The 26,515-nt window shown below is 57.3% G+C and overlaps 1 protein-coding gene across 1 annotated transcript in view; it reads left to right on the top strand.

Annotated features, from left to right (window-relative positions):
- The window catches only part of LOC102027216 (chromosome unknown open reading frame, human C9orf171), a 117,174-nt gene that overhangs the window by 75,562 nt on the left and 15,097 nt on the right, over positions 1-26,515 (top strand). The window contains exons 4-5 of the mRNA XM_005408380.2: positions 15,314-15,419; positions 18,681-18,782. Coding sequence (XP_005408437.1) covers positions 15,314-15,419; positions 18,681-18,782 — 208 coding nt within the window. The remainder of the gene's footprint in view (positions 1-15,313; positions 15,420-18,680; positions 18,783-26,515) is intronic.

The following is a 26,515-nucleotide window of genomic DNA, read 5'->3' on the forward strand; positions in this document are numbered from 1 at the left end:
CCCGAGCACTCAGGCACCCGCAGCCAGACACTTCCCTGCTGCAGACTCCGGGCCAAGGGGACAGGGACGTGGTCAGTCTGTGCCGCCGCATCCTGTCTCGGGGTCAGAGATGGCGCGTACGGGGCCTGCATTCCATCCTGGGTGCCACGAAGAAAACCGTATGCGGCCACCGTCGCATGCCTGGCACCCGGGGCTCTCTACGCATTTGCTGCAGAGGAAGGGGGTCTGCGCCTGCTCCGGCTTTGAGAGAGCTCGTGAGAGCAGAGAAGATGCGTCTGACACCCAGAGACAGGAAGGTGAAGCCAGAGGGGCCGTGCCCTCAACCAGACCCTGCCGTGCTCCCCGCAGCCACCACTGTTTGCTGATGTTGGGAATCCGCAGGGCAGGCAGGATGCCCTCGAGACTGAGTGTGCTCCTTGGCTGCATGAACAGAGGCTGCACGTCCACAACAAGGGAGGTGACTGCCATGCTCTACTCTCCTGCTGCCGTAGCTCACAGACGCCCGGCCCTGTACATGCTGGAGAAGGTCCCCAAGAGGGAGAGTGCTGAGAGGGAGCCACGGAGATGGTGCGTGGGGCGGGGAAGGAGATCACTGGGACAAAGGACGTGACAAGAAATGAGTCAGCCTCGCTGGGTGAGAAGAGACATGGAGGAAAGCAGCAACTCAGTAGTCCTGAGGGTGGAGGGGCTTTTTTCTGGGGGCTTCAGTGTATAAATAGGAGTGTGGTGCTCCTGGCTATGAGCACACTGGATGCTTTTCATGCATCATCTCATTAAACAGCTCTACAAAGGCAGGAGGTAAGGCCCCCATTTTATAGACGGGGAAACTGAGGCCCGAGGCCATGTGGGCAACTGGTGGCAGCACCAGGATTTGGGCTCCCTCAGCTTCCAGAGTCTCTATCTGGGTCCACAGAGCTGCTGCTTCCAGGAGGTAGAGCAGGGCCACGAGGCCAGGAAGTGGCTCCCCAGGCGAGTGCCCAGCCCTCAGCAACAGCGATCTGCAACCCTGGGCCCTCCCTGCGGCCCTGCGCAGTGGGCGCTGTCGCCTGCACTGGCCCCCAAGGGGGTCGAGGCCGGGAGCTGCCCTGCCCCTTGGCCTCGCCCTGAGGGGCTGCACGGACCAGAATGGGGACAGCGCCGATGGTCCGGGGGGCCCCTCCCGCCCACGTCAGCCTGGCTCCGGGCTCCTCTGGCGCCTGCCGCTCCTTCCTGCCGGCTTCTTCCTCCTGCGGGGCCTGGTCGCCACGGCCAGACGGAGCCATTTTTCACGCTCTGCCTTGGTCCCCTTTGGCTCTGCTGCAGCCCGGACAGAGATTTATCCCGGCCAGCGCCGTGGCCCGTGATGGATGGGGCGGCAGCTCCCCCGGGGCCCGTTGGGGTTCCCAGCCCATCCATCAGGAGCTGCTGGGTGCCAAGGTCAGCGCTAACGAGGCCGCCGTCACCCGCCTTGGGGCTCCCCGGTCACGGGGCGCGCGCTTGGCTCCACATGGACTTTTCCAGTGGGGCGCAGCACAAGCCGCTGGGTGCTGGGGCCAGTGTCACTGACAGGTCGGCCTGAGCCGCTCCCTGCGCCTCCGCCAGCACAGTGCAGGGGGCAGAGGGGCCGGGGACCCCAGCGGCGGGCCTGGCACATGGCCACACGACCAGGAGCCGAGGCACCTGCAGAATCCGTGCCCGGTGCCAGGGCAGAGTGCCGCTCAGTCCCGGGGAAGTCACGCGGGGTGTGGGGGCTCCGCGGGGTTTTGTTTTACTTTGTTCTGTGCTTTTGCAGTGCTGGGGATCGAGGGCTTTGCACTGAGCTCCATCCCTCGCCCCGCTGGTTTTGTTGGTTTGTGCTTCGAGGCTGGGGCTTGGTAAGTCACTAAGTTGCCCGGGCTGGGCTCGAACACACGCTCCTCCCTCCTCAGCCTGGCGGAGGGCTGGGGTGACGGCGGGGCAGCCACGCGGCTTTGTTGGCGTTAACGGTGAGAACACCAGCTGCATCGCCCAGCTCCGGTGGGAGCTCCACGCGCACCACCTCTGGGAGGGAATTAGCTAACTCATTTCCATTTATGGGCCCTGGGTCTGTGTCCACAGTCACGCAGCCAAAGAGTGGCTGTGCTGGTCCCCAAGCCCACGTCCGTTCCCTCTGCCCTCTGCCGTGTGCTCATCTAGCGGCCGCCCATGCTGGACTTCGTGCCCGGTGCTTGGGGCACAGGCAGGAAACAAGACAGCAGTGCCCAGCGTGCACCTGCGCACAGTAGGTTCACAGCAAATGCTGGCTGGCTTAAGGGAGAACAGGTGGCTCAGTGGAGATCCCCCGCCCATATCGGGAGCAGGCCCTCTCCCGGGGCGACCAGTACCTCTGTCCCCAGATGGACTCTTGTTCCTCGAGTTTCAGCTGCGGAAGTCAGTGCCAGCTAGGACAGAAGACAGACGCTGTGTGTCTCTTGCAGCACGGAGTCACAGAGTCTGAGACCTCGGTGTGGCGGGCCCTGCGCCCTCTGGCCTGGGGGAGGATCCTTCCCGCCCCTTCCAGCCGCTGGCGGCCCAGGGGTCGCGTGGCACGGTTGCCCTCTCCCCTGGGTCTGTGCACGGCCTCGTCTGTCCGTTTCTTCTTGGGTCACTGACCAGGGATCCCATGGGTCCTCTGTGCGGTCTCCTGTCCGGGTCCTTATCGACATCCGCAGAGGCCCCTTTTCCCGGAGGGGGCTCCCGGGTGCTGGTGGGGGCATTTCTTTGGGGCAGGGGGACACACACCTCCCACGAAGGTCAACCATTCTAACCCCGCCCGGGGAGAAGGCCCCACTTTCGGCGTCCCTGACCACCCGCTGCAGTGCTCGCTGTCCCGGTGTCTCTCTGATGCAGATACGTAGGCGTGTGTGCGTCGGCCAAAAGCTGCGATTGCCCCAGAGATGACGGGGGCACAGGCGCGTCCAGGGAGCAGGCACCGGCTCGCGCTCTCCCTAGTGTTTGGCAGGGAACCTGCTGAGCACACAGACAGGTTTGGGAGCTGTGGGACTCATTCTCGTGAAACTTTTTGATGCCACAGCTGTTCTTAACTGGTGGCACTGGCTTCACATCCTTTCTTTACTACAAAGGGGGCAAAGTACAGCCTGTTCCACGCCCGTCGTCCAGCACTCAGGGAGGCTGAGGCAGGAGAACTGCACGTTAGGGCTGAGCCTGGGCAACTTAGTGAGACTTGGGGGCCAGGGCTGCCTGCAGCCTGCTTGATGCCTGTGGGGATAGAAGTGCGGTGGGCGGCAGTTAAAAAATAATACTAGGGCCAGGGATATAGCTCAGTGGTGCAGTGCCTGCCTTGTAAGCATGAGGTCCTGAGTTCAATTCCTGGTACCCACAAAAAGATAATAATAATAATAATAGTAATAATAGGCAGGCATGGTGGCACAAGCCTATAATCCCAGCACTTGGGATGCTGAGGCAGGAGTTTGAGACCAGCCTGGACTACACAGTGAGTTTAAGGCCAGCCTGAGCCACACAACAAGACCCTGTCTCAAAACAAAACAAACAACAACAACAGCAACAAAAATACTAAAGATGTGATGTAGCTCAGGGTCGCATACCCCTGGCTTCAATCCCCCAGCCTCACAAACCACAGGGAACAGTGAGGATCTGCTCCCCGCCCTCTCCTCCTGAGCACACCAAGATGGGCAGCCACAGTCCCCTCAGAGAAGGGGAAACTGAGGCACATAGGCGCCTCATCTCCCCGGAGCTGCACCAGGCGGTGAAAAGCCAGTCTCGGAAGCCCCTGCTGCTGCTCTTGCTGTCCTGCTCTTCGCTTCTCTGCAGGGCTGCCCGGCTGGTTTGCCCCTTGGCCCAGGTGCCAGGCACAGTGGACATGCTGGGGACTGAGGTGACATCTTGCAGCCACTCCCCCTCTAGCTTCAGCCAGTGGCCACCGTCCTTAGCTACCCACGCGGGAGCTGCTAATTGAATTCACCCTTGTGGAAAATGTTAACAAATTGCAAACGACCTCTTAGACAAATTTAGAAGCCAGGACTGTGTGCTAACCGGGCCTGGCCCTCCCTCCGCAGCTTTTATGCTGGATCCACAAACAATCCAGGAGGAAGCGGGAGCCCAGAGGTCCTTGTCTAATTAGCTCTCAGAAACTGCGGGGCAGGGAGTGACGCTGCCCACCCGGGACACTGCCTGCCAGGGCGCTGGGGACCCCGGAAACCAGCCTGCTCGCTTCCCCTGGGGACAGAAGTGTGCTGGGTGGCAGGTAGAAAGTCAGACCTGCAGCCTGCGAAGTGCGCCAGGGGACACCTACGCCCGTCATGGGGGAGGGGGGATGGGAGGTGCACCCTTGATAAAATGCAGATCCCCCACCCCAGCCCGATGAGCCCACAAGTCTGGCAGCGGGGCACAGGTGTCTCCTTTTGCTTTTTCCTGCAGTGCGGGGGATTGAACCCGGTGCACTCAGGCCGAGTCACATCCTCAGCCACTCGTTTGTGTCTCTGGAGACGGGGCCTTGCTAAATTGCTAAATTGCCCAGGTTGGGTTTGAACTTAGGATTCTCTTGCCCCAGACTCCTGGAATGCTGGGATTATAGGCCTGTGCCACCATACCTGGGTTTTTGTTTTTGTTTTTGTTTTGAGACAGGATCTAGGTTTGTAGCTCAGGTTGGCCTCGAACTCGAGATCCCCCTGCCTCAGCCTCCCAGAGGAGGGAGCCAAGGTGAAGGCAGAGGGTGGCGTTTCCCTCTCTTTTCCTTGCTGTTTCTGAACACCCCAGGTTTTGAGGGTTTGAGGCCGCAGTTCTGGGGGTGGGGCATCAGGGACATGGGGCCAGCCCCCTGTGAGGGCCCCTTGCTGCACCCTAAGACGGCACAGGGCACCACAGTGGGCCCAGCAGCAATGCCACCGTGGTGCTACCCTCGTGACTTCGTCAAACCCTGATCCTCTCCCAAAGGCCCCGCCTCCAGATGCCACCAACATGCAAATTTGGAGGTCACAGTTTTGGGGGATTGTTTCCAACACATGAATCTGGGGACACATCTGCACCCCGCAAAAGGACAGAATCGGCCCAGAACTCAAGAACTCCAGACAGCTCCGAGCCCCGCCACGGCCACGCGGGGGCTTGACGCTGCCACGTAGTCTGTTTGCCTGCGTCTCGGCGTCCGTCAGGGGCGGGTGCTTCCTTCCCCTAGGGGTGGAGGAAGGCGCAAGTCCGCCTGCAAAACGTTCCCGCGCTCTGGGGACAGCAAGTATCTCTGTCATTTAAGAGGGCAGGGCCGGCGTGGCAGGAGGGAGGGGAGGGCTGTGCCCAGCCACGCACACCTGGGTCTGAAGAGGACGGTGCCGGCCAGCTTGTTTTAATAAAAGGCAGGGTCTTGCTCTGCCGCCAGACGCCGAGGCTGGGTGGGTCATGAAGAACAGCGGGTCGTTCGGGTCACAGCGCACGGTTGCCCTGCCTCAGCCTCCGGGACACCTGGGACCACAGCTGGGTGCCACACAGCGGGCGCTGCCTGGGGTCACTGGGCACGTGTGCCGGTGTTACTGGATCGCCTGATGCATCCCGGAGGGGAAAGGCAGACGTCTGGGTTTGTACCCTTCTCATTTTTAAAGAACTTTTTAAGATGCTGCAAGCCAAACTAAGCAGGAGGAAGTGGCGTCCACGCATGGGAGGCCACAGAGGGCCACAGGACGGAGCCTGTTGGTGGTGGAGGGGGTGAATACATGAAACCGTGTTTGTCACACCACACACACACACACACACACACACACGCACACACACACGCGCACACACACACACACACACACACACACACACACACACACACACACACACGGGGACACGATCCTTGGTGTCCGTACGGGACTGTTCCAGGATGGGGTGCCAACATGGACAGACGCCCAAGCCTCTGCTATGACAGGCGGTGGTGTTCCCATCTAACCTTCGTGCAGCCTCTGAGCACTTTCAGATCCCTGATCACATCTCCTGCAGTGTAGACACTGGGGAAACAGCCGTCCTACTGCGGCTTTTAGGGAATCTGGGCAAGGAAAAGTCTATGCGTGTTCAGAACAGACACTATTAAAAGCAGTTCTTTTTCCAATCCATGGTCGGTTCGGTCTGCAGATAGGGAGAGGAAACCGGGGTGATCGGAGTCAGACCCGGAGGTTGCATCCACCCCAGTCCCTGGTCCCCAGCCGGTGACACCGTCTTGCAGCGGGTCGCCGCTGGGGGGCGCTGGGTGAGGGGGACACGGGATGGCTCTGTGTTCTGCCTGGTGCCTGCCTGTGAATCTGCAATGATCTTGACAGAGTTTTTAATGAAGAAAAAAGGTTTAGCAGGAGCCATGGGACCTCATGGGCATGACTATTTCAAATTCCTGGTAGAAAAACAGGACAGGCGGGAACGCAGTGCCCGGTGAACTGTCACCGGGGCCACTTGACGCCCTGTCACCCGGGAGCCCATCAGGGAACCCCAGATCCTGCAGGAAAGGGCAGCCCCCCACAGCCCGCCGCGGCCCTGAGCCCGCAGCCCGGCGCTGTCCGAGAAGCAGCCAGCGCTTCAGAAAGGCCGCCCGGCGCTGGGCAGTGTTCCCTGAGGGGACGGGGCCGTGGTCACCTCTGAGCGGGCCGCTGTGGGTTGTCTGTCACAAGCTGGGATTTGATCAGAACCTCCGAGAGAGGCCCAGCGCCAGCCGCGCCCCCTTGCAGAAGCAGCCAGCCAGCCCGAGTCCTGGGGACACCGGCCGCCTCCCAGGCCCGTCCAGTCCCTGGCCCGCCTGAGACCCTGCGGGGACGCCGGCGCCCGCACCTCTCCGGCCCCTGGGGAGGAGCACAGCGTTAGCATATTACAGATGGATTTTAATTTTATTTTAACAAAATAGCTGTCTCCACTGGAAGACACATGAAGAGCCAAGTAGGACCCGTCTTGAGCGGAATCGCGTGGAACAGACCTCCGTGCTGTCATTGATTTTCCAGGAAGAAAAAAATCGCCTCTGGCTACTAAACCGAATTAGTAGTCACTGATGACCAATTATTTTAGCCCGCTGTGAACGGAAAGCCGCACTGAAATCCAGTTTGTCAGACCCGAGCCTCCCTTCTGAAACACCTTTCAACAAATGTGTACCGCACGTCCCTCAGAAGGCGCCTCCCCCTGCCTTGCTCCCGCCAAGTTCTTGGTTCCGAGAAGTTTTAATGAGCATCGAAGATGAAGATGAGCTGCCATGAAAGGGGCGCCTCTAATCCACAGAGCCTCCCGGCAGAGAGCGGCGGCGCCGCAAATCAGAACTGTCAGCCCTCCTCCGCGCCGCCCCGCCTCGGCCTCGCGTTCGCAAATGGTAATTTGCACCCCCACCCCGCCCCGCGCCCCGCCCGGCGCCCGCCTCCCGCCTCGGCAGCATCAGCCCCGGTCCCGGCCTCACGGGCGACGCGGGCGGGACCAGAACGAGGGGATCCGAAGTTCCTCCCAGATCCGCCCCAGGGGGAGCCGATTCTGGTTCATCTTATTTCCCCGTCTTCCGCCCGCTTAGACATAGTTTTGACATGGTTTTGTTGCGATCGGGAACTTTTCCAGGGATGCCTTCCAGGTTCTCTGGAGGACTTGTGGGGGCTCTTAGCAGCGGCCTGTTGTCACGCCATGGGCACACGTCAGGGGTCGGACGCCGTCAGCCCCAGCAGCTGGGGTCTGGGGGAGCCTGAGACCCCTGATTGGGCCTGGCGGGTCAGAACAATGGGATGCTTCTTTTCTGTCTGAGTTTTTGACAGGGTCTCACTACAGAATTCAGGTTGAACTCACTAGGTAGCTCAGGCTGGCCTCAAACTTGCAGTGATCATCCTGCCTCAGCCTCCTGAGTGCTGGAATTACAGCCCTGGCCACCACACCCAGCTTAGTGGGACCTTTCTGCAGAAGAAATGCCCTCGAAGTCCAGGGAAGCGGACTTGTGGGAACACCCAATCTAACTCCACTGTCCTTGAGCACAGAAAGCCAGTGATCTAACCTGGACAAAGAAAAAGGATCAGTGGAACCCACTCTGGAGTCACAGGAGTTTGAATTCAGGTCCTGACAGCAGCCGGGCTACTCCACATTCATGAAAAGGTGTGGGAAAGTTGCTGGACTTCCCTGTGCCTCAGTTTCCCCATCTCAAAGGGGAAGGGGTCTTGGGAGGGGTTGTCCATCTTCACGTTCAGTGTCATGAGGAGTCCTCTCATTCCAGTGGTTCTGAAGTGTGGCTGCTGTCTTCTCTCACTCAGGAACCATCCATAGCTCCCTAGTACCTTTGGGAACATCTTCCTTTGTCAGAACCCCCTGCGTTGGCCATTTCCTGTTTGATCTGGTCTTATTTAGTTTTTCTTTGAAAATTACAGGCAAAGTTGATGAGTTCTGACAAATGTGCACACACTGGCATCCAATGAGGATGCAGCACGGCAGGACCTCCTGTGTCCCGCTGTGCCCCTGCCCTGGCCAGGCCGCCTGTTTTCCGGCGGCTGCCCCGTTGGCCCTGGGCAGAGAGGATCCAGGGTCTTGACTTCACGGTGCGGCCTGCTGTGTGGACAAAGGAATCAGGGCGCCTGGTGCCCGCACCCTTTGCGCGGGAGGTGAGGGCCGCCCCCGCTCCTCTCTAGGTCCCCTAGGACAGGCCGGTTTCTTCCGGAGACGCTTCCTGGGCAAGGCAGTGGCGGAGGCTGGCTGTGTCCGTGACAAGGGTCCCAGACGCTTCGGGAGCCCCCGGATGTGCGCGCAGCGTGGACGCCGCCCGCACCGGACACTCACGGCGCATGCTCAGTCGGCTGCCGCGCGCTGTTGGAGCCAGGGAGGGCGGCGCTGGGGCGGCGCTGTCAATCACCCCCAACCCTGGGCTTGCAAAGAAGAGGGGACCCCGCAGGGCAAGGCTCGAAGGACGGGGACAGCGGGGAGGAAGCAGAAAGGGGCTTGCTGAAGTGCGTCCTGACTCCAGGGAAAACAGGAAGTCTCAGATGGGTGTTGAGATCTGCGTATTGAAAGCAGACCTCAGCTTCTGTGTGGGGGACAGAGGACGGTGCCCGGGGAGTCCGGGGTCCCTGGTGGGAGTAGCCAGGCCCTGCCACTTGGTCTCTGCCAGGCCCGGGCCACTGCCCTCGAGAGCGGACGCGGGTCCCACTGCCCTGGCTGAAGCCGCAGGATGGGAGCCCACACTTGGAGGACTGACGGCGCTGGTGACCTCAGCGAGCCTTTTAACCTTCTTGGGTCCCCCACCCCACCTTCTTCCTGTGAGAAGACAGGAGCAGAAAGGAAGCTGTAGTCCTTACCACAGGGGCCTTTGCCCTGGCAGAATCTTTCATTTTTGGGGTGGGAAAGAAAGGCCTTTCTTTAAAATAAAGAACTACATTTACTTTAAAAGGAAAGAAAGGAAGGGAGAGAGGGAGGGAGGGAGGAAGGAAGGAAAAGTGAGTGAGCCAAGTGTGGCGGCACAGGCTTGTAATCCCAGCACTGGGAGGCTGAGGCAGGAGGATCCCTATGAATTAGAGGCCAGCCTGGACTACATATGGACACACACACACACACACACACACACACACACACACACACACAAACCAAAAAACAACAACAAAAGAAAGAAAACAGACTCCTAAAGCAACAGCAATAAAGAGTTGTGGAAGAAAATACCGGAGGGGTCGAAGGTACACGTGAAAATGCCAGAAAGTCCCCCACAGCCGGGGGCCTTCTGCCTGCCTTTCCCCACCCCCTCACACCTGTATTCAGGTGCCCGTCCCTGTAGGTTTCTTTCCACTCAGATTCAAGTTTGTAAACACTTGATGTTCGTCCCAGAGAGTTTTCTGGGTCCTTCCCTGTACAGCCGCTTCCTCCTTTTTGGCAGCTGTGTAATATTTCATCATGAGTACATGCCATGGTACATCAGTGACCAGCTTGGTACAGGGGGATCCAGGGACACCCGAGCCCTGGCCCACGTGGCCTGTCCAAACCTGCTCCAAGGGTCAGCTTCTTTCCCCCATATGTTGAGTGAAATCTCAGATGTCCTAAATTTTTCTGGTCACATCTAACTACAAAAGGTAACCTCGGTGCCCTGTTAAAATGTCCAGGCTGGAGTCATACTTGGCGCTTTCTGTTCTGTTGCTGCTCAGGAAGTGAGCTCTGTCCCGCAGGTGTGGTACTGATGACGCACAGCCCCCTGGGTTTGGTCACGTCTGATGGATATTCTCTTCTTTGCACTTGGAGTGAGACCGACTGAGGCTACGCTCTCCTCCTTTTGGCCTGTGATCATCAAAAGATTAGGGAAGCTCCTGTTGGAGAAGTTCCGGAAAGTTCTGGAAAGTACTTTCTATAACACAGTTAGGGGCCTCCTGTGTGAAATGCCTGGGCCTAGTTCCCAGGGCTCCATTCAAGTTTTGTAGGTGGACCTCAGTCAACTTTGATCTTTTGGGGCTGGGGATTTAGCTCAGCGGCAAAGCGCCTGCCTGGCAAGCGCAAGGTCGTGAGTTCAGTTCCTGGTACCAGAGAAAAACCAAAAAAAAAAAAAACCTTTGATCTTTTATGTTTTCTTAGAAAAATCACCCATTTTGTTCTGGTTTTCACATTTATTGATACAAAGTTGCACATAATATGCCCTTCTAATTAAAAAAAAAAATCTTACCCGCACCCAGAGACGACATCTCCAGGTATTTTGGACCTGGTGCTTATTCACATTTGAAGATCTTCCTTAAGAAAAAAATAATACAAAACCGTGAATGCAAATTAAAACCTCAAAATGAATAATTAGTGTAGGAAGAGATAGGAATGAATTACAAGTTTAGAAGAGCAACATACTTTTTTTAAAAATTCATGTATCGATTTTTCCCCGTAGATTTTTCAGCTCCATATTTTTTGATGACCTCTCCATGTAATCGTAATTGTGTAACATTTCCAGGCTTGTTGCGTCTGGTGTTGTCCCTCTCTTTCCCAGGAAAGACTGCTTAGACTCGAGACAGCTCTGGACGCAAACTGCTTTTCTTCTGCTTTTTCCTCTTCCACTGAGACTCTAAATAAAAGCCGGAGAGCTCGAGGCTCGGCGGCCTTTCTCCCCCCGGAGGATGGCTGATGGTGGTGGCTCGGCAGCCCCTCTGCGCCTCGTCTTGGCTCTGGTGACCTCACATTGTCTACACTGGCCGTGGTCGCTCCCTGTGTGGGCTTTCAGGCTCTCCTGTAGCATGCCTTGTTACAAGATTTTCTTGCATTCCAAAAAAAAAAAAAAAAAATCTTACTTTGAAATAATTGTAAATCCACAGGAAGTTGTAAAAGCAGGGCAAAGACTTCTGTGTTTTTTTTTTTTTTTTTTTTTGGAGGGCCAGTTCCCGGTATTGGGAATCGAACTCATGACCTCGTGCTTTCCAGGCAGGCACTGTGCCACTGAGCTAAATCCCCAGACCCTCCTGTGTATTCTTTACCAAGTTTCCCCAGTGATAGTTTTCCCTAATTATAGTGCAATGTGAAAACCAAATGTTACGTGAATGTAACACAGATTTCACCAATTTTGCATGCAGTCATGTGTATGTGTGCTGTGTGTTAGTTCTATACAATTCTTTTTTGTTTTGTTTTGTTTTCTGGTACCGGGAATCGAACTCACGACCTCATGCTTGCCAGGCAGATGCTGTGCCACTGAGCTAAATCCCCAGTCCCTAGTTCTATACAATTTTATCACCTGTAGGTTTGTATAACTCAATCAAAATGTAAAAGATCCCTCTTGGTATCCCCACAGACCCCCTTCCTCACTGCTCCTCACACCCTGGATAACTGCAGAAATGGACTACACATGGAGACATAGCAGAACATAGTTTCTGAGACTTGTCTTTTTCACTCGGCATAAGCATAGAGATCCAGGAAAGGTGTTAAGTATCAACAGTTTGTCCCTTTTTCTTGCTGAGTAATGTTCCATGGCATAGATATACCACAGTTTAACCCTTCACTTGCTGAAGAACATTTTGGTTGTTTCCACCTGGAACTATTACCCATGAAGCTGCTATGAAGATGTGTGACTACATTTTTATGCAGATCTAAGTTTGAGTTTCTCTAGAGTGGCTGTGTCGCTCCATGTTTCACCAGTCATGTAGGACAGGTTTCTCACCTGTATCCTCGCTGGCAGCTGGCCCTGTGCCTATTTATTTTAGCTGTGTGTCATCGTGGTCTTAACTGGCATTTCTGAACATTTTCCCACGCATTCATGTGCCATTTATTTGTCCTCTTGGACAAAATGGCTCTTTGTGTCTTTTGCTCATTCTTTAATTGGATTATTTTTGGGCTTTTATCATTGAAGTTTTTTAAAAAAAACAAAACTCTACATAGGAGTCCTTTTCCAGACATACGGTTTTTTAAAATTTATTTTTATGAGTACGTATTTGCCATGCGTAATAATCACATAATAGTCACATTCATCATTCAGGCCACTTTCCTCAGTCTGTAGCTTCTCTTTTTGTCTCCTTAGCAGGATCTCTTCTGGGGCCAAAGTTTTTAATTTTTGAAGAAGCCTAATGTATCAGTTTTTCATATATGGAGCCTATTTTTATCAAGTCTAAGAAACTCTTCACCTACCCCTAGATCCCAAAGATTTTGCGCTGCATTTTCTCCTACAAGTTGTTTGGTTTTACATTTTATGTGACTGTGGGAGTTAACTCTCGTGGAAAGGTGAGACCTGGACAGAGGGCTTTTGTGGGCTTGTTGTTTTATCCAAATGTCCACTGGTCTGGTAGCACTTGTTAAAAAGATGTCCTGTATCGAATTTCAGATTCCATCAACCTACTTTCTTTAGCTGATTGTACAACGGGGAGGCTAACGCAATACCCTGAATTATGGAAAGTTGCTCGAATTTTTGCCCAACCTGCCTCCATCTCTTTCTTTTCTTTCTCCTTTCCGCCTGCCCTCCCTCCCCTCTCTGCCCTCTCCTCTCTCTCTTCGAGATGACAACTAATTATCAGGAGCAGCCCTGTGTCCGCTCACAGCCGTTTCTGTCCTGCCATAGAAGTCCGGTGGCTGGTGCAGGACCGAGCGGGCACATCCACCCGGAGGTCCTGGAGGGGGCTGTTTTCAGGCGAGCTGCTCAGGGACGACGCCCGCGCCATGCAGGAAGTGACCGCACACAGATCTGAAGGCAAAGGAGAAGCCATGCGCGTGCCGAACGAAGGAAGAGTCACTGGGCAGGGGCAGGAGGTGGACGGGGGCAGCTGGACCAGCCCGTGGCCAGCGAGATGCATCTGGAGGCGCTGAGGGCGCTGCAGCCAGGCCAGATAGACCCGATTTATGTCCCGGGCTGTCCGCAGCGAGCTGGCCCCACCACCTGTTTATCCGCGCTAATGAGCCAGGCAAGCCGAGAGCACCATCGCCTCAGACGACCTGGGCTGGGGCCCTAGTAATTCACAGGCTGTCAGGCTCGTGCGCGGTCCCCGCCGGCCTCTTCCCGGGAGTAAGAAGAGCTGGCCGGAGCAGGACACGGAGCTGGTCAGCGGGGCGGCCGCAGCTGGAGATAGATGCGGCGGGGCTGCGGGGAGGAAGCTCGGAGCCGTGAGCATTCTCTCGGGGTGGATATTTTCAGATTACGCACGTCGTGTCATTAGGAAGCACAGCTATAAATTAGGCTGCTCAGGAGCATGGGGTGTGTAATAATTAAGTAATAAAAGTCACCACAGGGGTGGAGGAGGCAGCAAACAAAGACCCAGTGTTGGTGGGGGCGCCGTGCGCTGCTGTGTGACGAGATCTCAGCGTTTCAGAGCCCAGAACCTTGCTCCAAAAGAACCCAGCTCAGCCCAGGGCCCGGGAGACGCTGGGGTCCAGGAAACAACCATGCCAGGGCCCAGCAGCAGGCAAAGTCCAGCTCTCGGGCAGGCTCTGGGACCTGGCACTCGAACCCTGGCCGGCCGGCAGGGCGGGGAGATGGCTTGCTACAAGACAATAGAGAAGGGGGCTGGGGATTTAGCTCAGTGGCAAAGCGCCTGCCTGGCAAGGTCGTGAGTTCGGTTCCCGGTTCCGGAGAAAAACCAAAAAAAAAAAAAAGACAATAGGGAAGGGAAGGGACTGGGGCCAGTGGCCCCAAAGAGGGGTGCAAACCAATGTCGTCAGAATGTGCACATTTCCAGGACAATCCAGATGAATGCTGTTTTTTCAGTGTAAACTACCCCAGCTTTTTAAGTGTTGCCCAGGATTTGGAAGACTTTTGGGACTGCCGAACAGGATGAAGAAAGCACGGAACTTTTCTCCCAGTGCATCCACCTCCTCATTGCTTTCCTGCACCGAAGATCACAAGGTCACTTCTGGGGTCCTGAGCCTCCCCTGGATCCCTGGCACCTTGGGAAGTCTGGCAAAAGCTAGGACAGCACCTAGACAGTGTCCTGAGACAGTGCTAAAACGATCGTGGACCGCTTCCTGAACCTCTGTGCCAAATATCTGGGGGGTCGGTCCCTAAGGTGCAGCTTGGGGCTGGGCAGACGCCATGGGCGGGACCTCGGCCGCCACATGCCCGGGGCACTTTGTGAGTCACTGTCTGAGGGTCCTGAGGTCAAGTCCTGGGACCTTCCACAACAAATTGGCACAAACCGGGTGGCTTAAAGCAACAGGGAGAGATTCCCTCCGGGTCCCGGAGGCTGAGATCAAGGTATCGGGTGCTGAACGAGAAGCCCCTGCCTCTTCTGGCTGTGGTGTCCCCAGGTTCCTCAGCGTGGAGGCGTGTGGCCGCCCTCGGTGTCTCCCGTGCACCGTGCTGGTCTGGAAGCTGCTCTGTCACTCTGGGTCACTGCAGAGTTCCAGTTCTGTACGTGGCCAGCCCCTGTCCATCTGTATATTCAGCGTCTCAATTTGTGCAGAGGTCAGGCCTCACCGGGAAGCAGTTAGTTTTCTGCTACTGAGCTCTGCCGCAGGGCAGGTCTGGCTTGGGGTGCTGCCGGCCCTGCCCCGGGACCCCACCTCTGGGCCTCACCCCTGAGACCGGGGTGAGAACGGTGCACCTCGTGGCATCGTGAGGGGGAGGGCTGCCAAACGCTCGGCCCGGATGAGGCCTCTGCGGCTGGAGATCACTGTCAGAGAAAGTCAGAGGCGACCCCGGCTAACGGTGGGGAAGAAAGACGTCATTCCGCGCTCTCGCCAAAGGGGGTAAATGCGGTGTAGACTTGACCTCAGTTCCACACAGCACAAGCGGGGCAGAGGGCGGAGAGGCTGGCTGACCTGACGGACGGGCCTGGGGGCAGGCGGCCCGCATCTGCGAGGTTTGCCCAGGGCTGGCGTCCCACAGCTGCGACAGTGACGCCAGTGCCCGGGTGGGCGGGAGGAGAGGGCGGTGCCTGGGTGGGAGGGAGCCCGTCCTACCCAGGCCTCCAGCTGTGTCCGGCCTCCCCTCCCCGCCCTGCAGGCCTTCGACCCCATTCTTTGACCTGCTGCAGCACCGGTACCAGCAGCTGTGGGTGCAGGAACAGAAGGCCGCCCAGAAAGCCATCAAACTGGAGAAGAAGCAGAAGGTAGCCCCGCGTCTCTCCTCGGTGGCCGGCGGCCCGGGAGGGAGAGAGGGCGGGCCTGCGCCCCTCTGCGCTGGGAGTGGAATCCGGCTGTGCCCGCCCCTGCGCCAGCTCTCCAACCAAACCTCCGCACAGCCTCGCACGTCCGAGTACGGGGCTTTCAGCGGGGCTGAGGCCTACACAGAAGTCTGCCTGTCAGGAGAAGTGTAGTAAGACCAAGCAGAGATGGCCACTCCAGAGCAGCCTCTACCTTTCAGACTTCACCTTGTCAGCAGTTAACGGATAGGCCCCTACCCCCCACAGCCAACTCCTCATTTTGCTCCTTGCGCCCCTTCTGAGGAGCCTTCCAGGTGCATCCACGGCCCAGTCAGGCCTGGAAGCCAGGCGGGGAGAGTCGCTCCCTGCACGGCCGTGGGAGGCCACGTTCTGACCACATCCAAATACCACAGGTTGCCACTGATGTGAGTCCTTAGCAACTGCCAGAAAACTGAAGTGGAAATTCCATTTGAGCCAACTGCCCCCGCTCTATGTATCTTCCCAAAAGAGTTAAAGACACCACAGTACAGTGGCCATGCACATCCACGTCTATACAGCATAGTTCACCACAGCTAGTTTTTGGAAGCAGCCTATATGCCATCTATACATGAACAGATAAGGAAAATGTATTTACACACAAGGGAGTACTACTCTGCCGTAAAGAAGGATACGTAATCATCTGTAGGAAAATGGATGCGTCTTGAGACCATAATGTGAATTGAAATAAATCAGGTATTTAACCAGGCTTAAATATCACATGGTTTCTCTTGTATGAGAAACGGAAAATATAAATGAAAAGCAAAGAAAAAGAGGTAACAGGAAGTAGGGAGACAGATCTTTTTCAAATAGGAAGGGGATCAAGAGATGGAGGGAGGGGAGAGGGAGGGGATGAAAGAAGAATTAGGATGTGTTCTGTACAACACTAGCTCCCCACAGGGAGTGTCAGCCCTATGATGGCAAGCGTGTACTCATAAGAAATAAAACTGAAAACAAAAAGGCATTTTTGGAATGGTAAAAAAAAGAACGAATGAAAGAAAGAAAGGAAAGAAAAAAAGACTCCAACAGGCCAGGCACAATTTTGCACATCTGTGATCCTAGCTAGTCAGAAGGCTGAGGCAGGAGGATGGCAAGTTTGAGGCTGGCCTGGGGAATGTAGTGAGAATATGTCTCAAAATAAAAAAATAAAAAGGGCTGGACTAGGAGGTGTAGGTTGGTGGCTGAGCACTTGCCTAGTGTGTGTGAGGCCCTGGGGTTCCATCCTAGGGAAGGAAGGAAGCGGGGAGGGGAGGAGGACGGAGGGAAGAGGGAGGGAGGGAGGAAGTGAAGGAGAACATACGGGAACCCCAGACTGACGGTGGGGACGTCAGACTCGCCGTGCCTCTGGGTATGTGGGAAGCACAGCATCTCTGGTGGCCCCACAGTCACAGCCGACACCCGCGCCTGGGCCCCTCTATGCGGAGAGGGGGGCCGAGCACACCCCAAGTTCCTGCCAGGAACCCCGTCAGGGCGGCATCTCCTCCTACTGTCTCAGCTGTTTCATTTCTATGGGGAAACTGAGGCTCGGAGCGATGGTGTCCATCGCCAGCCACCCGGGTGTGTCTGGGCCACGGAGAGGCTCCGGTGAGCATCCATCTGCTGACTACGGGAGCACCTGGGTTGGTGACAGTGTCTCTGTTCTGGGACAGACTGGCACCAGCGCCCCTCCGCTCTGCCTGGCAGCCTGGCACTGGGAGTGGCGGTGTTTGCAAGTGGCTCTGAGAGCCAAGCTGTGGTGGTGACAGCCATTCCCGAGCCCCACGGAGAGCTGTGGGGTATTTTTTGTTTGTTTGAGACAGGGTCTCACTATGCAGTTCAGGCTGGCCTCAAACTCACTGCAATCTTCCTGCCTCAGCCTCCCGAGTGCTGAGATTACAGACGTGCACCACCATGCCCAGGGAGAGCTGTGTTTCAGTGAGCAGCTATTCACTGCAGCCCAGAGTGTCCACAGCAGGTTCAGGATCACTGGTCCTTCCACATCCCTTCTCCCGATGCCAAGAGACCCTCTCGTAGCCCACAGCCCTCCCTCTAAAGCAGAGACCCCTGACGCAGCCAGCGACTCTGCCCCAGCGCGGCCCAGCTCTGGGTGGGTGTGTGGCTTTACAAATCATCTGGGGGTCTCTGCTTGCAAATTGGGCCCACGAGGGGGCAGAGCGCCCAGGCGCCCGAGCCTTTGTTGGGGCAGGAAAAGCATCTTCCCTTTTACCCACCTGGGCTCAGGGCTGCGGCCCCTGTAACAAAAGGCAGAGTAGCAAGAGGCGAGATCGCAGGTCCCGTTCCACCTGTTACGGGAGCCCGAGAGCCAGAGACGTGGTAAGAGCTTGCGTTCTGTGCTGCGTCTGAGGACGAGGCCGGCAGTCATGGAGAAAGGGAGGGACAGGCAGAGGAGGAGCAAGTGGCAACGGCGACAAACAGGGAGAAACCTTAGCGAGGCCTCTGTGTGGATTCTTCCCTGTGTCCCCTCATCTTCAGCAGTCGGGAGGTCAGCCCACCCCCACTCTGGGCACAGGGACCCCCAGGGTGAGGGCTCGGCCCTGCTGCAGGAGGCCAGAGCACGCTTCCTAGCATGTCCGTCCCCTGTTGGGAAGACGGGTGACGGGTGAGGGTGGGTTAGAGACACCACACGGCTGTGAAGCTGCCGGGCCACAGCTAGGGGCTGCTGCCCGGGCTGATCGACGTCTCACTCGGCTGGGTAAGGCAGGCCGCGTGTGAGGCCAAGCTGCCCAGGCTGCCCAGGGACACGCGTCTCTTCCCAGGTCTACAGGCCGCTCAGGGCACCCTGGACTTGGGGCGGCCGCAGCTCCAAGGGAAGTTCTTAGTGACGGCAGCATTTGGCAAGCAAGCGCCTCGGGCCAGCCGCCACCGTGCTCAGAGCCTGGCTGCGCAGGGACCCTGTCTGTTAGGCGCAGGGGGTCCTTTTCCAGCAGGGGAACGGGGGCTTGGGAGGGCGATGTGAGTCCACCCTACGCCGGGAAGCCCAGCTTGTCAACCCCTGACCGGAGACCCTCTCTACTCTGACTCAGTTTCCAAACGGTTCTAGAAGGCAGGGAAAATAACTGGTCCAAAGGGCTTGCAAGTTACCCAAAGCCCCTGGGCTCGGCTGCAGCCCGAATCCCAACCTCCGCCCTGAGTCCCTGGGTCACTGTCCAGGCGGCCAGGCGAGGTTCACTGTGCATTTCCGGCCTCCTGCAGGTGGTCCTGGGAAAGCAGTGCGAGACCCGCAGCAGCCTCCTGCGGAAGTATAAGCCGCCGGTGAAGCTGGACGCCCTGTGGCATATGCCCCACTTCCAGAAGGTCAGTGTCTCCTTGGCCTGCACCGGACTGCCTGCCGCTCCTCCCTCCCCTGCCTCTGGGAGTTCCGGCGGCTGCTGACCGCCCGCCAGGCACCAGCAATGCCTAACATTGTCGCGCTCTTCTTGAGCGCGGCTCTGGGTGCCCTCAGCTCAGACCTGCACCTGCACCGTCCCGGAAGCTGCCGCCATGGGGCCCAGGTTGCAGACCGGAAACATGGTGCATGCTGGACATGCAGGGACGGGACAGAACCCAGGTCAGCTCGGCACACAGCCTGGGTGCCAGGGGGGAGGGAGGCAGATGCCATCTGGACCAAACCCCTGCCAGGGATGGGGCCCCATGCCACCCAGGACTCAGGATGTCACAGCGCGTGTGCCCTCCCAGGCTGACCCTCCCGCTGGCTGGTGGCCGTGGGGAGGGGGACAGATGCGTACAGGTGCTGGCGTGAGTGCGTAGGGTGCAACTGCTCCGGCTGGATGAGAGTCCAGCCTCGGAGCTCCTTGTTTTTGTCTGTCCCTGTTTGCAGCCCACGTGTGTGTTCCTCGCGGGGAGTACCTGCGCGACACAATGCCTCTTCTTGATTTGCCTCCTCCCCTCTCCCCTCCGCCCTCCATCTCTGCCCTTTTGCAAAAGTTCACTCTCTCTGTGTCCTCTACGTTTTATTTTGCTCTGTAATTTCTTTATATGTCAGGCTTTTATTGTACTCTTTATTTATACTTCAGGTTTCTCGTATAAGAGAAACCATGTGATATTTAAGCTTATGAGTCTGACTTATTTCACCTCACATTATGGTCTCAAGGTGCATCTATTTTCCTACAATGACTCAAATGTATCCTTGTTTATGGCAGAGTAGTACTCCATTGTGTGTAAATGCCACAATTTCCTTATCCATTCATCTGCTGATAGGCTGCTTCCAAAAACTAGCTATTGTTAATTGTGCTGCTATGGGCGTGGGTGTGTATGCATCACTGTACTACGATGTCTATAACTCCTTGGGGAAGGTACCTAGAAAAGGGATAGCTGATTCTGATGGAATTTCTAGTGTTGGTTTTCTGTGCCCGATTTCTGCACTAGTTCATATTCCCTCCAATGAGGGAGAAGGCCCCCCACCGCTCAGCAGCATCTGTGGCTACTTGGTTTCTGCTGGTGGCCGTTCTCTCCGCACCGGCCTTAGGCCCGCGCCCCCTGTGCCTTCACCTTGTGCACCCCCACCCGGCGGGGCTGGTCTCAGCAGCTCTCAGCAGGGCAAGAACAAAGTGCCAGCCGCGTCTGTGTAGAAGCAGAGGGCAGGGAGCTTCGGGGAGGGGGCTGCCTTGCCCAGCGTGGGCGGCGCGGCCCGAGTTTCTAGAGGCCACGAGGGACCCGTCCGGCCGGCAGACAGCTGCACAGGGCGGCGCTCGGGCCGGCCCCGCCCCTCTGCGCTGCGTTAAACCGCGGTTTAGACAAAGACGGGGCCTCCGCTTGCCTGAGCCTGATGCGCCTGAACGAGCTGCCGCGCCCGCCCCGCCGGGAAGCCGCGCTGTCCCCCCCACGCGGCCCCTCACGCCCGCCCCAGGGGCCCCACTCCCGCTGTGCTCGCTGCAAATGTCACGGGGAGGCTTGTCCCGCGGCGCTGATCCCGGCCCCGCTCAGAATGTAGAGCCCGCGGCTGCGGACGAGGCGGGCACAGGTGGTCCCCATGCCCCACCCGGAGAGCAGGTAGGGCCCCTACCCAGGACCACAGACGGGTTGTGCTAGAAGCCGCAGCCCGGCCGGGCGGCTCAGGGGCAGAGACGAGTGACTGTGTCTAGTTTTAAATGAAAGGACTTGCACCGTGGACCGGCGGCCTCTTCCGGCCGTGAGACCGTTGCTCCTAGACGCTGTGGGAGCAGAAGTGACCCCCTCGCTTGGTGCCAGGCGTGGCGCTACACCCTTGTGTCCTGCGTGCGCGGGGGTGGGGGAGACACAGGGCGACTGCCGTCCTCGCCCCGGGAGGATGCAGGGCCCCAGCTGGCACCTGCCCAGCCTCCACTGTGCCCAGAGATGGAGACTCAGGGTAAAGTGAAGGCCTGGTTTCTTTGGGCCGTTTTCACCTTTTCTGGGGTGTTCCCGGGATTCTGTGCATTGCGAACCGTCCCATCCAATCAGCCAGGAGCTGCAGGAAACGAGTCCTGTGTGGGATTGGTGGGGCCGGGCTGGGCCCCAGCACGCCTGGTAAAGTGAGCAGAGACCCTGTGACCTCCACGTGCTGCACTATGGGATGTCACATGCAGACACCCCCGCCCCCGTCAGGAAGTGTGGCTGACAAAAATACTTATTGAGGTACTCCCAGCACTCAGGAGGCCGAGGCAGGAGGATTACTGTGACTTCGAGGCCAGCCTGGGGTACAAAGTGAGTTCAAGGCCAGCTTGAACTGCATAGTGAAATGTCTCAAAATGACAAAAAAAATTTTTAAAAAAATTTATTGAGCCTTTTCCACATGTGGTGTGCTGGGTGTCTGTTAACTGTAGCTGTCATGTCCACATTCCACTGATGGGGACAGCCTCAGCTCTCAGGAGGCTGAGGCAGGAAGATCATCATGGGTTTGAGGCCAGCCTGGGCTACATAGTGAGCTCAAGGCCAGCAAGAACTGCATAGCGAGACCCTGTCTCAAAAATTTAAAAAAGGACTGGAGATATAGCTCAGTGGCATTAACACCTTCCTGGCAAGCACAAGATCCTGAGTTTGATTCCTGGTACCAAAAATAATTTTTTTTTGTTTAAAAAGCAAGAAGAATGGCCCGCCCAGTGCTGCCCAGACCCTGGCCCCCTTCCTCCACCAGCTGATGTGGGTTTGAAGGCCCTGCCAGCAGCCAGACCCAGGCTGCCTTCGTTGCACACACAGCCCCGGGAGGGTCCTTGTCTGACCCGCTGCCCTACCCGACCCCATTATGAAGGGAAAAAGCGTTTCCAAAAAGTGGGACCTGTCACAGTGACGGACAACCTAAATGCACTCTCCCGCTCGCCAACAGATGTCGGCGCTGAACTCTGTCAGAAATAATTAAACACCTTTCACACCCGAGACAGCAGGCAGGGCGCAGTGGCCGCTGCGGGCCGGTCCCGGCCAGGAGGGCTGCCCTGCAAGAGGGCCGTGAGACCCTGTCCCTGTGAGCCATGGCCGCAGGGGCGAGGGGCCAGGTGGGGAGGGGGCACAGCGCACAGTGTGCTGCCCAGCGGAGGGGCCCCGTCTCCACATCTGAAAATGGGAGCCGGGCATGATGGCGCATGGCTGTAAGCTCGGCACCCAGGAGGCCGAGGCAGGAGGACGGCTGAGAGTTCGAGGCCAGCCTGGGCCCCAGAGTGAGTTCACAGCCCGCCGGAATGAGGCAGTGAAACCCAGTCTCAAAGCCTTCCACCCAAGGGGGTGTGACCGATTAGCTCTTGGAGGTCTCTTCCAAACCGAGGTCCTATGAGTCCAAGCTCTCTGGCCAAGCAGCCATGTGGGGGCTGAGCGTGCAGGGAGGGCTCGTGCAGGCAGCAGGCCCCAAGCCCAGGCTGACCACTGGGGGAACAGCTGGGGCCCTTCCCAGGCTTCTCGCTGAGGGGCTAGCTCATGACCTCGCTGTGCAGGGTTCACTAGGCCCTGACCCTGGTGACTCGGGGCCTTGGCAGGGAGCAGGGCGGCACCATGGGGAGTCGGGGTGGGACTGCACCTCCAGGGCTAGCAGCCCGGGCCCCGCGGTGACCTGCCACCCCCATACTTGTCTGCCACCCACTTCTGCTTCGGTACACTGAACGAAAGGTGCCCCTGGCAGGGCGGCTGCACGGCTGTGGCGGGAACAGGTGTGCACAGTGCACCCCGTGTCCGCCCCACCTGACGTCCTCAGGGAGCGGCGGCTGCTGTAAGATGGCGAAGGTGATCATCATGCATTTATTCCTTCACAAGTCTCTTCTGAGCACTGTCCGGCAGGCCCTGTTCTCAGTGCTTTCGACACGGTGGTGAACAGCCACACGAAGGCCGAGACTGCTCACAGTGAGACCCCGTCTCCAAAAAAAAAGGCTGGGCGTGGTGGCACACTCGGGAGGCTGAGGCAGGAGGATTGCTGTGAGTTTGAGACCAGCCCGGGCTACAAAGTAAGCTCAGGGCCAGCCTGAACTGCATAGTGAGACCCTGTCTCTGAGAAAGATAAAAATAGGACTGTGACTGCTGCTGGCCACTGGCAGGGGGGTGAAACGGACCAACAGATGCCAGGGACAGATAGACAGGGAATCAGGAGGAGCTCGACCCCCAGGTACATTGCTCTCGTAGCTGAGATGGTCAGAAGACAGAAGGTGGGGGAGTGGGGACCAGGCCTGGAGCGACAGCCCCATCATCCCACACGGCTGTGCTGGGCTGGGCACCTGCTCCTCCTGACCCTTCTGAACTTCGTGGTCCCAGGTCACCTAATCACAAGCCAGGAAGAGTGGATGGTGGGTCCTTCTACCCAAAGACAAAGGTGGTTTGCTCCCGAATGGAGGCCGTGGAGAGATGGCCGGCTGTGCGGGGGCGGAACAGCAGCGTGACACGGTCTGGGATGGCACCGCTTCCGCCTACCCCCACCGACGCGTCACTAAGTCCTGCTGGGTAAAGGACCTGGGTGCCTGACCTCAAACACGCAGAGCACCCACGGGCCCTGAAATGCCTCTCCAGCGCTGCAGATTCTCGAAGCAGGGTTCCCCCCGACCCCAGTAACCGTGGTGATGGAGCGAGGATGGGGTGATTTTTCTTTCTCTAATGTTCGCTTCTGCATGGTTTGTTTTTTGTTTTTTTAATTTTTGCAGTACTGGGGATTAAGCCCTGGGACTTTGTACTGAGTCATATCCCCAGCCTTTTTTATGATTTGATTTTGAGACAAATTCTTGCTAATGTTGCCCAGGCTGGGTCTGTTGTAATCCTCCTGCCTCAGCCTCCCAAAGTGCGTGTATTACAGGCATGTGCTACTTCGCCCAGCTGAGTACATGTAATTTTTTGTTGTTGTTGTTAGAAAACAGGGTATTTTTTAAAAATGTTTTTAGAAGACAGAGAGCCTGCCTTCCTCGCTGGGTATCTCCCCAGGCGTCCAGCCACCTTGAACCCTGTCCTTCCTATGGAAGTGCTTGCACGCTGCCGGGAAAGCCTGCCTTCTCACGTCCTGTTCCCATGACGGCTGGGACTTCTGGAGGCTGGGGCTTCACGGCCAAGTCCGCCCTACAACGGGAGCCCCACTCTCCTTCCAGAGGGGGTTGGGCCTCCCCAGAGCTGACCTCTCCTCGGCAGCTCCGATCCCACTGACATTACATAGTTGTTCAGCCACCAAAGTATGAACAAATTGACTATATTTTCATTCAGCTTTTGGTTTCAGCCCCAGTGCTTTAGAATAATGGCCCAAGCTATTAAGCTAACAGTTTGATTTACAAGCTCGTGTGCTCCGAACACGGGATCAGCCTCCATCCTTTGTGGAAGACTAACCCTGCTCGGGTCTCCTGGGCCTCTGGCTCCCTAACAGGAGCTGCAGACAGAGGGGAAAAAAATGTAGCAGCAGTCAGCCAAGCAGTGACACCCGGAGATGCAGCTGATTAGGGAAAGCTGCTGAATCTAAGAAAAGGATTTTCTTTGCCACCTTTAAGCTCTCTTACAAATCATAGCTGGCTGGAGAGTTAACTCTCTGCTAAACCCCCGGAGTGGGCTCCTTCCCTGTCCACCCCGCCGCCTCCACCTCTCCGAAGGGCTTGCTCTTTGCCCAAGGTGCACCCAGAGTCACTCTCCAGATCTGCGAAGGGCAGACGCCGCCGCGTCTGCTGCCCCTCCCCAGGGTCTCACGCCGGTAGTGTATTTTAAGAATGCTGTCGCTCTGGTGCATTGGAATAAGAATCGTCCTATGTTGCTGCGTGGGGTGCTTCATGCGGGCGTGGGATGTGTCACAGGCAGAAACAGGGCGGTAGGGAGGATGATTCAGAGGCCCTGATGTGGCTGACATCCCTCCCTAAATACAGATGCCCCCATTAGAAACCGAGCCGCATGTAGCAGGGCTGACTCGCCCAAGGGATAAAAGCAGGGCTTCATTGGTCTTATATAATCTGGCATCTCGGAGGTACTGAATTCTCGGGCACCTGTTCAGGAGGTGACACTGCTGCTCATATATTGACAGGACACAAATGGCCGGGGCTGGAGCTGGAGGGACGGGGAAGGACGGGCTGAGGGGTCCAGGGGAGCCCTGGGGGGCGCCTGAGGTAGGGCTGGGGCACATGGCCAAGGAAGGACGACTGGCACTTCTACAGGCCTCGCCCTGCAGCTGGGGTCCCCAGCCCCTTTAATTCTGGCAGCTCTTGGTGATTTTCAGTTTCATCTGGGAAACTCTTCTCCCCACGACCCGTTGGGAAAATGTTTCCATTTTTGTTTTGAAAATCACCCAGACAGCTTGTTTTAGCGTACACAGTTCAACTCTCTAGAGACAGCAAGAGTGTCATGGTGAGATGCAGGGGTGGGTGAGACTTTGGGGTCCCTGATTTCCTCCTCCAGCTCATCCCCAAGGGAATAGGCCCTCTGAGGCTCTGGGAGGAGTTGGGCTAGCGCCTGCCCCTCTTGGAAAGACTTTCTCAACATCCCTGAAGAAGGTCTCTCTCCCAGCTTGTCAGACCTCTGTCACCCAACGCCAATACTGCCAGAGCGACGGGGGTCCCACGCTGCCCGACACACAGCCAGCGGCGGGCGCAGGCAGAGTCCCCACTTGCTGACTGATGGGGAGAAACTCAGGGCTCATGAGAGAGCAGGTGCAGTGAGCCAAGATGTTGGGAGCCGCCAGCACCACCTTGCCGGCTTCCTGGGAAGTGATGCCTTAGAGCGGCACAAACAAATGCAGGTGGTCAGCCCAGATCCCACGCTGCAAGGGTAGAGGGAGGAAGCGACTGGAAAGATGGCACCTGCAGATGGCCTCGGTGACAGCAGCAGCACCAACGGCCCACCTGTCCCGAGTCCTCCTGCGCTGCCAGCCCAGGTGCCAGTGCGAATTAACCCATGTGACCCCACCTGGCCGGGGCAGTCACCCGACTCGGAGTTGAGGAAACTGAGGCAGGCTCCGAGGCTGTACCTAAGTCATGTACCCAAGGTTCACAGATGGCAAGGGGCAGGGCAGGGACTCTGGCTGCAGACCTCAGACCCTGGAAGAGCCCACAAATGCTAAGAACTGGGGTCAGGGGCCCGCGGCTCCTGCAGGACACAGGAGGGAGGTGAGGGCAGGTCAGGAGCGCTCAGGAGTGAGGCTTTGATGGGCATCCAGAGGGTCGTGGCCAGCCCTGCTCTGGCTGATTTTAAGCCCTTGCAATAAACCACACATTTCCCACTGCCCTAAAGCCATTAGACCTTGATAAAACCCTCAGCATCTTTTAAACTGCAGTTTGGCTCCGGGGCTACAGAGGCAAGAGGCCATTGACCTGGACTGGGGTTTGCCGGGTGCACACGGAGGCAGAGGGATGGGGACTGGGCTGAGCCCACGGCTCAGAGGCCTGGAAGACCGGCTCCAGCCCGCAGCCTCCTGTGGCCATCTCCGTGCACCTGCATGGCAGAGGAGCAGGTGCGGGCATGCGTGTGCGGGAAGGGCCTGGCACGGGAAGGCCACAGGGCAGCGAATCTCTGGGCCACATGGGGCTTGGACTCTGGTCCCATAGGTGAGCTGTGCCTGGGGTCCTCTGAGGACAGTGTCCTATGCAGATTTCAGGACCCTGACTCACCACACCTGCACTTCTTCAAGCTGCTCCCCGGCT

The sequence above is a fragment of the Chinchilla lanigera genome, unplaced genomic scaffold (genome assembly GCF_000276665.1).
Source record: "Chinchilla lanigera isolate Chin_1 unplaced genomic scaffold, ChiLan1.0 scaffold00112, whole genome shotgun sequence".
NCBI lineage: Eukaryota > Metazoa > Chordata > Mammalia > Rodentia > Chinchillidae > Chinchilla > Chinchilla lanigera.